The sequence below is a fragment of the Oncorhynchus kisutch genome, unplaced genomic scaffold, assembly GCF_002021735.2.
Source record: "Oncorhynchus kisutch isolate 150728-3 unplaced genomic scaffold, Okis_V2 scaffold973, whole genome shotgun sequence".
NCBI classification, from domain to species: Eukaryota; Metazoa; Chordata; class Actinopteri; order Salmoniformes; family Salmonidae; genus Oncorhynchus; species Oncorhynchus kisutch.
This window is the reverse complement of record NW_022262918.1, coordinates 48,138-56,293: the sequence shown is the minus strand read 5'-3', so window position 1 is coordinate 56,293 and position 8,156 is coordinate 48,138. Positions and strand designations below refer to the sequence as shown.

Sequence of the window (8,156 nt, the reverse complement as noted above, 5' to 3'; positions counted from 1 at the left end):
GACATCACTACACTCCTCTCTGAACCAGACCAACACAGAACTGAGGAGAGATTTGTACTGACAACACAGATATTGTACACTAACTTTCAATAACGTTATCATTTGTGATTGATTTGAAACTGCGTGATGGATTTATTCTGGAAATGATTACAATGAAATACAACTATAATGGAATACAACAGTTTGAGCCACAAGGTGGAAGCGTATTATAATATTTTATCTCTTCTCTTTCCCCCTGCTGGCAAAGATGTACGGAGAGAAAAGAGTCATGAGTAAAATGTTAACGTACATTATATTAAGACGTAGGTTTATAACACTATTGAATATAAACTATGAATATTTTGAATTGATCATGCTGCTGTACTGTTGTTTAAATTCTTCATACAGTGAAAAGTACAAGCAAATATTGCCTAGGAAATAATCGAGTTTCCTTTTCAAATCAACTATTTTAAATAGATTATTAAATATATACTTTCAGAATGTTCTTATAATACAATCATATCACACTAATGAAGGTTCTTATAAAACAATCATATCACACTAATGAAGGTTCTTATAAAACAATCATATCACACTAATGAAGGTTCTTATAAAACAATCATATCACACTAATGAAGGTTCTTATAAAACAATCATATCACACTAATGAAGGTTCTTATAAAACAATCATATCACACTAATGAAGGTTCTTATAAAACAATCATATCACACTAATGAAGGTTCTTATAAAACAATCATATCACACTAATGAAGGTTCTTATAAAACAATCATATCACACTAATGAAGGTTCTTATAAAACAATCATATCACACTAATGAAGGTTCTTATAAAACAATCATATCACACTAATGAAGGTTCTTATAAAACAATCATATCACACTAATGAAGGTTCTTATAAAACAATCATATCATACTAATGAAGGTTCTTAATAATGTGAAGTTTTAATATAAACTAAATTTGTGGTCCATCTCGGGATATTCATTAACATTACATTAAACCTGCCCTACATCCTGGATATCTAGATCAACTATTTCTGGATCTGGACTAAAGTCAGAGAGCAGGATGCTCTATTTGAGATCAGTTACATTCCCCCTCATTTAGAGCTGCTAACACTGATGCTCATCAACATGCTCTAATACAAACACTTGTTCTTTAGAATGTTCTTTATTGAATATCCACAATACAGCAAAGCTTTAACTATTCCTTTATTAATCATCTGCAAAACAACCCATTTCAAATATAACAAGTCCACTTATCATGTAGCCTATGATATCAGTGTGATTAGCTATTTCTCTTGGAACATAATGTATATATGCAGGTAAAACTTATCATTCATTAACAATAACTTGAAAAGTGATGTAGAAAATCAAATAGACATGACAATGGATCTCAGGCTATTCAGTGCTGCATTCAGACTTCTTGATGTCTTTCTCAGCGAACTTGGATCCCGCGGTGACTTTACATGAGAACACTTTGTCCTGGTTCCATTCTGACGTGTCAACGGTCAGACAGCTGCTGAGTTGAAACGTCTTGTCAGCTTGCGGTACCGGGCCACTCGTAGCGATGCCGCCGGTGACCGGATTCCCTCCAGCTGTCCAGCTGACATCTGCGTAGCCCATGGCCATCTGACTGGCCAGACACACCAGGGTGACTTTGCTGGACTTCAACTCATCGCTGGACGGAGGGAGGATGGTCAAGACAGGCGGAGGGAGGGTAGAGTCTGGACCAATGGAATGAGCAGAATAAATATTACACAAAATAATTTGATAAATTAGTAGAATGAAACGGGGTTGTGTGATTATACTGTAGAATAAAAAAATAGATCGTTTTCTCAAAGGCTACAAACAATTAACTTGTTGGGCTCATAAATGTAAAGGCACTAAAACCATGTAATTCTATCGTTACATGTTACTCACAAGTCTCTGTTTGTACCTGGTCTTAGTTTTAAACTTCCTAAGTAACTCTCCATAAGTGACTTTTCAGAGGTGAAGCAGATTTCTGTACAAGTGGATAATGAGTTCAGATCTCTACGTTTAAACATAATCAGATGTGATTTCTGTACAAGTGCATAATGAGTTCAGATCTCTACGTTTAAACATAATCAGATGTGATTTCTGTACAAGTGGATAATGAGTTCAGATCTCTACGTTTAAACATAATCAGATGTGATTTCTGTACAAGTGGATAATGAGTTCAGATCTCTACGTTTAAACATAATCAGATGTGATTTCTGTACAAGTGGATAATGAGTTCAGATCTCTATGTTTAAACATAATCAGATGTGATTTCTGTACAAGTGGATAATGAGTTCAGATCTCTATGTTTAAACATAGTCAGATGTGCTGAATGAGGGATACAATCAAATATATCCTACTACTAGTCACCCAGGAAACAGAGTTACCAACTGTAATGTAGTAGCCTGCAATGTAATGAATCATGTAGCAACATTGTGTAACTACCATATACATGGTTTTATCATTATTTAATATAACATGGGACCAATACCTTAAAGGTTGATACAACTTTATGTAGCATTCACATTCAGATCTACCTCTGAGTAAATAGATGATTATTGTATGATACATTATAAATGAGTATTGTTGTCAAGTGACAGCAGTAACCTACATGGTCAAATAGTCAACAACTACAGATATACTGTAGGCTATGAAGATGTCACATGGTGTTCATGACTCTTGATAATCAGTCCACAAAGTAGGTTAATTACACTAAATAAATATGAAAGAAGAATATAATGTTCAATATGTAACTCTATTAACTATTACGTTTTACAAAAAGCCTTGAAAACAAAAATATAAGGTTAAATAAAGGGAACTCACCAGTAACAATGAGCTTGGTTCCTTGTCCGAATACCACAGTGATTCAGTTTGTATACACAGCCGTACAATAACCTCCCCACTCTCTACTGAGAGGACAGGAACTGAACCATCCCATTCAGACAGAGCATCACTCTCTCTACTGAGAGGACAGGAACTGAACCATCCCATTCAGACAGAGCATCACTCTCTCTACTGAGAGGACAGGAACTGAACCATCCCATTCAGACAGAGCTTCACTCTCTCTACTGAGAGGACAGGAACTGAAACATCCCATTCAGACAGAGCTTCACTCTCTCTACTGAGAGGACAGGAACTGAACCATCCCATTCAGACAGAGCTTCACTCTCTCTACTGAGAGGACAGGAACTGAAACATCCCATTCAGACAGAGCTTCACTCTCTCTACTGAGAGGACAGGAACTGAAACATCCCATTCAGACAGAGCTTCACTCTCTCTACTGAGAGGACAGGAACTGAAACATCCCATCCAGACAGAGCTTCACTCTCTCTACTGAGAGGACAGGAACTGAAACATCCCATTCAGACAGAGCTTCACTCTCTCTACTGAGAGGACAGGAACTGAAACATCCCATCCAGACAGAGCTTCACTCTCTCTACTGAGAGGACAGGAACTGAACCATCCCATTCAGACAGAGCTTCACTCTCTCTACTGAGAGGACAGGAACTGAAACATCCCATTCAGACAGAGTTTCACTCTCTCTACTGAGAGGACAGGAACTGAACCATCCCATTCAGACAGAGCTTCACTCTCTCTACTGAGAGGACAGGAACTGAAACATCCCATTCAGACAGAGCTTCACTCTCTCTACTGAGAGGACAGGAACTGAAACATCCCATTCAGACAGAGCTTCACTCTCTCTACTGAGAGGACAGGAACTGAAACATCCCATCCAGACAGAGCTTCACTCTCTCTACTGAGAGGACAGGAACTGAAACATCCCATTCAGACAGAGCTTCACTCTCTCTACTGAGAGGACAGGAACTGAAACATCCCATCCAGACAGAGCTTCACTCTCTCTACTGAGAGGACAGGAACTGAAACATCCCATTCAGACAGAGCTTCACTCTATCTACTGAGAGGACAGGAACTGAAACATCCCATTCAGACAGAGCTTCACTCTCACTACAAACATATCAGGCTTTTTTAGAGTTTCTCTCCTTGAAGTAACAGTATATAGTAAAGCATCATATTCTGCTGTTTGTGTCTGGTCCTTTTAAATCCATCAGTTAAAGCACTATCCATATGATGCAGTATTGACCTGATGATGATGATGATGATGATTACGTCAAGAATGGCTAAATCTCATTTTACAATCGTCTAATAATCTTGTTGACATGGTTCTTCCATTTCCAGATCTCCCATTGTGTCATGTATTTATTGTTATAATAATGACTGATCAACTACTGTTTCTTAGAGTTCACCCCTCTACCATAAAGCAGAAGTGAGTGTATTTGGGGAGGTCATTGTTATACACACTCGTCAACATAGTAGTCTTTTGTTTTACAGTAATACACTGCTGAGTCTTCCTCCTCCACATGATTAATCATCAAACTATAATCAGATATAGACTTTTGATTAGATGTGAATTTGTCACGCCCTGGCCTTAGTATGTTGTGTTTTCTTTATTATTTTTGGTCAGGCCAGGGTGTGACATGGGTTATTTATGTGTCTTGTCTAGGGGTTTATTAGATTTATGGGGTTGTGTTTAGTAGAGTTGTCTAGGAAAGTCTATGGTTGCCTAGAGTGGTTCTCAATCAGAGGCAGGTGTTTATCGTTGTCTCTGATTGGGAACCATATTTAGGCAGCCATATTCTTTGGTTATTTCGTGGGTGATGTTTCCTGTCTTTGTGTTTGTTGCACCAGGTTTTTCACGTTTCTTGTTTTGTAAATTGTTCGTATTTTTTCATCTTTCATTAAAGCTGTATAAAGATAACCACGCTGCATTTTGGTCCTCCTCTCTTTCACCAGAAGAAAACCGTAACAGAATCACCCACCACAACAGGTGGAGGCACTTAGGAGAGCAGAGGCAGCCGGAGAGAGGAGCCGGCGATACGAGGGAACACGGTTGGCAAGGAAGCCCGAGAGTCAGCCCCAAAAATTTCTTGGGGGAAGGCACACAGGGAGTATGGTGAAGCCAGGTAGGAGACCTGCGCCAACTTCCTGTGCTTACCGGGGGGCTAGAGAGACCGGGCAGGCACCGTGTTATGCTGTGCACAGTGCTGCGCACAGTGTCTCCAGTGCGGGTTGCATAGCCCGGTGCGGTACATACCAGCTCCTTGTATCGGCCGGGCTAGAGTGGGCATCGAGCCAAGTGTCATGAAGCCGGCTCTACGCATCTGGTCTCCAGTGCGTCTCCTTGGGTCGGCTTACATGGCACCAGCCTTGCGCACGGTGTCCCCGGTTCGCCTGCATAGCCCAGTGCGGGCTATTCCACCTCGCCGCACTGGCAGGGCGACCGGGAGCATTCAACCTGGTAAGGTTGGGCAGGCTCGGTGTTCAAGAGCTCCAGTGCGCCTGCACGGTCCGGTCTATCCAGTACCACCTCCACGCACCAGCCCTCCGGTGGCAGCTCCCCGCACCAGGCTTCCTGTGCGTGTCCTCGGCCCAGTACCACCAGTGCCAGCACCACGCACCAGGCCTACAGTGCGCCTCGCCTGTCCATCGCTGCCGGAGTCTCCCGCCTGTCCAGCGCTGCCAGAGTCTCCCGTCTGTCATGAGCCGCCAGAATCTCCCGTCTGTCATGAGCCACTAGAGTCTCATGTCTGTCATGAGCCGCCAGTCAGCATGGAGCAGCCAGAGCCGCCAGTCAGCATGGAGCAGCCAGAGCCGCCAGTCAGCATGGAGCAGCCAGAGCCGCCAGTCAGCATGGAGCAGCCAGAGCCACCAGTCAGGCAGGATACGCCAGAGCCGCCAGTCAGCCAGGATCCGCCAGAGCCGCCATTCGGCCAGGATCCGCCATTCAGCCAGCATCCGCCATTCAGCCAGGATCCGCCAGTCAGCCAGGATCTGCCAGAGCCCTCCTCTCTTTCACCAGAAGAAAACCGTAACAGAATTTAGGAGAGGAGAAACCAGAGCCATATTTTACAGAGGTCCAATTATAGTAGTACCACTGTAAAACATACTGAGGAACTCCTCCTGGAACCTCCAGGAAGTCAGACACCTTACATGTTAGAGCAGTGATGAGAGTGCAGAGTGTCCCCAGCATGTTGTCAGTGTGTGGTGTGAACGGCCCTTACTGTCCAGCTGAGAGATGAGCAGGGTTGGAGTGTGATGAGAGGAGAGGCTGCAGGACCCACCTATAAGGAGACAGACAGGGAGGACCAGAGGGAGGGGCCTCTAGATCTCAGCCTATCAGCTTCTGAGAAGATGGACTCCTGATTAATGTAAATGACTGTAACTATTAAACTTGAAAATAAATATATTAGATTGGACTAACAAAAACCATATGGGATCATTTTGGTTACACTGAAATATCAGTTTTAGTTTCATGTGAGTTGTGTTAGAATCAGCATGTCATAATATAGATAATAACATTATAATAATGTAATCTGGACCTGATGGTGGGGTTCTGAACTAACAGTACATCACTAAATGACTGTTGATGTAATATGTCTCTACTGTAAACCAGGGGACTGACTATCATGGAGGTTATCTGATACATGGAGTCTTCTGTTAGGACTGAACCTTCTGGAATATCACTTTATCATTCATGCTTTGTGACAACTAGGTGTAATTGTTAATGACAACATTCTACTAAATGTGTGAAGCGTTTTGTGTAAAACACAAGCATGGAATGTTCTCCTCCTGCAGACACACTGGTTCAGGATGACTTGACATTCAGTTAGTGTTTATATTCAGAACATCTGAAAGCAGAAGTGAGTGAATTTGGTGAGGAGGTTTTTGTTATGGTTTATATCACTGTGATGCGTGCTCACTAACAGAGCTGTCCCAAGTCTGACAGTAATACACTGCTGAGTCTGTCTCCTCCACAGTGTTAATAATCAAACGATAATCTGATTTAGACTGATGATTAGATGTGAATTTAGGAGAGGAGAAACCAGAGCCATAGGTAGGAGCACTATTAGGGTGGTAGAAAAATAAAACAAACTGAGGGACTCCTCCTGGAACCTGTTTATACCAATGAGCAGCCCTATTCTGAACAGTCCCCAGGTTACAGTCCAGAGAGGCCGTGTCTCCTTTCCTCACCGTCACAACAGGAGGCTTCTGTGTCACCACAGTCACACCACAGACACCTGGGAAATAAGAAGATGACATGTAGTAAAGACAAACATATAGACTCATTATTAATAAACCAGGAACTAAAACCTCCAGGAAGTCAGACTCCTTACATGTTACAGCAGTGATGAGAGTGCAGAGTGTCCCCAGCATGTTGTCAGTGTGAGGTGTGAACGGCCCTTACTGTCCAGCTGAGAGATGAGCAGGATTGGAGTGTGAAGAGAGGAGAGGCTGCAGGACCCACCTATAAGGGACCAGAGGGAGGGGCCTCTACAATCACTAGCTACTCTCATAGTTGATTGACATGTCTGGGGTTTAACAGACTTCCACAATTCTAATAATACTATTATAATTATTGATCTTTACTGTAACCACACAGACCTACAAGTCACTGTAAATGTGTCCCAACTATTTAACTAAAGGGCCTGTATGATAAACTAATTCAAATCTATTTGTTCTGCTTTTGACTCTGCACCATTCTCTACCCCTACCCTCATCACAGCTCCATTATATAATCCATGATGTTTATATTAATCACTACATATCCTCTACCCTCCTCCATTATATAATCCATGATGTTTATATTAATCACCACATATCCTCTACCCTCCATTATATAATCCATTATGTTTATATTAATCACCACATATCCTCTACCCTCCATTATATAATCCATGACGTTTATATGAATCCCCACAGAGGTCGGAGGTCAGAGATAAAGTAGAAAGTTACTCAGTCCCCCGCTCAGAGCAGGTCTACGAAGCGGCTGTGGTAGCCTTTATTGTGCACTCCTTTTGACCGGAGCCCATTTGTCCTTTGTCAAAGTGGTGCACTATAAAGGGAATACAGGGCCATTTGGGACACAACCTCAGTTTCAGTTTACTTCTCTGGGCACCTGCAGATCTCCCTTCTCCCCCAACATACAGTTCTGAGAGGAGATAAAAAATAACCTCTTAATTTACATGAAGATATAAATAAGGAGAGGAGGAGAGGAGGAGGATGGGGGGGAGCAGGTGTGTCCTGGGGGAGAAAGGGAGCAATTCATCACTGCCTGTAACTC

The 8,156-nt window shown here is 42.3% G+C and overlaps 1 protein-coding gene across 1 annotated transcript; it reads right to left on the bottom strand.

The window, feature by feature from the left end:
* Positions 1 to 1,147: 1,147 nt before the first annotated feature.
* Positions 1,148 to 7,309, bottom strand: LOC109877390 (immunoglobulin lambda-1 light chain-like). The gene is made up of 4 exons (XM_031817275.1): positions 7,210 to 7,309; positions 6,786 to 7,113; positions 2,840 to 2,871; positions 1,148 to 1,722 (listed from the first exon to the last, which is right to left on the bottom strand). The coding sequence occupies exons 1-4, from the start codon at positions 7,247 to 7,249 to the stop codon at positions 1,397 to 1,399; spliced, it is 726 nt and encodes a 241-aa protein (XP_031673135.1). The 5' UTR covers positions 7,250 to 7,309; the 3' UTR covers positions 1,148 to 1,396.
* Positions 7,310 to 8,156: the final 847 nt, after the last annotated feature.

Coding starts and splice junctions, on each gene's coding strand:
- LOC109877390 (XM_031817275.1), bottom strand. CDS start 7,249: ATGCTGGGGACACTCTGCACTCTCATCACTGCTGTAACAT. Junction 2,872..6,785: donor AGCTCTGTTAGTGAGCACGC/ATCACAGTGATA, acceptor AATCACTGTGGT/ATTCGGACAAGGAACCAAGC. Junction 1,723..2,839: donor AACCAAGCTCATTGTTACTG/GTGAGTTCCCTT, acceptor CCATTGGTCCAG/ACTCTACCCTCCCTCCGCCT.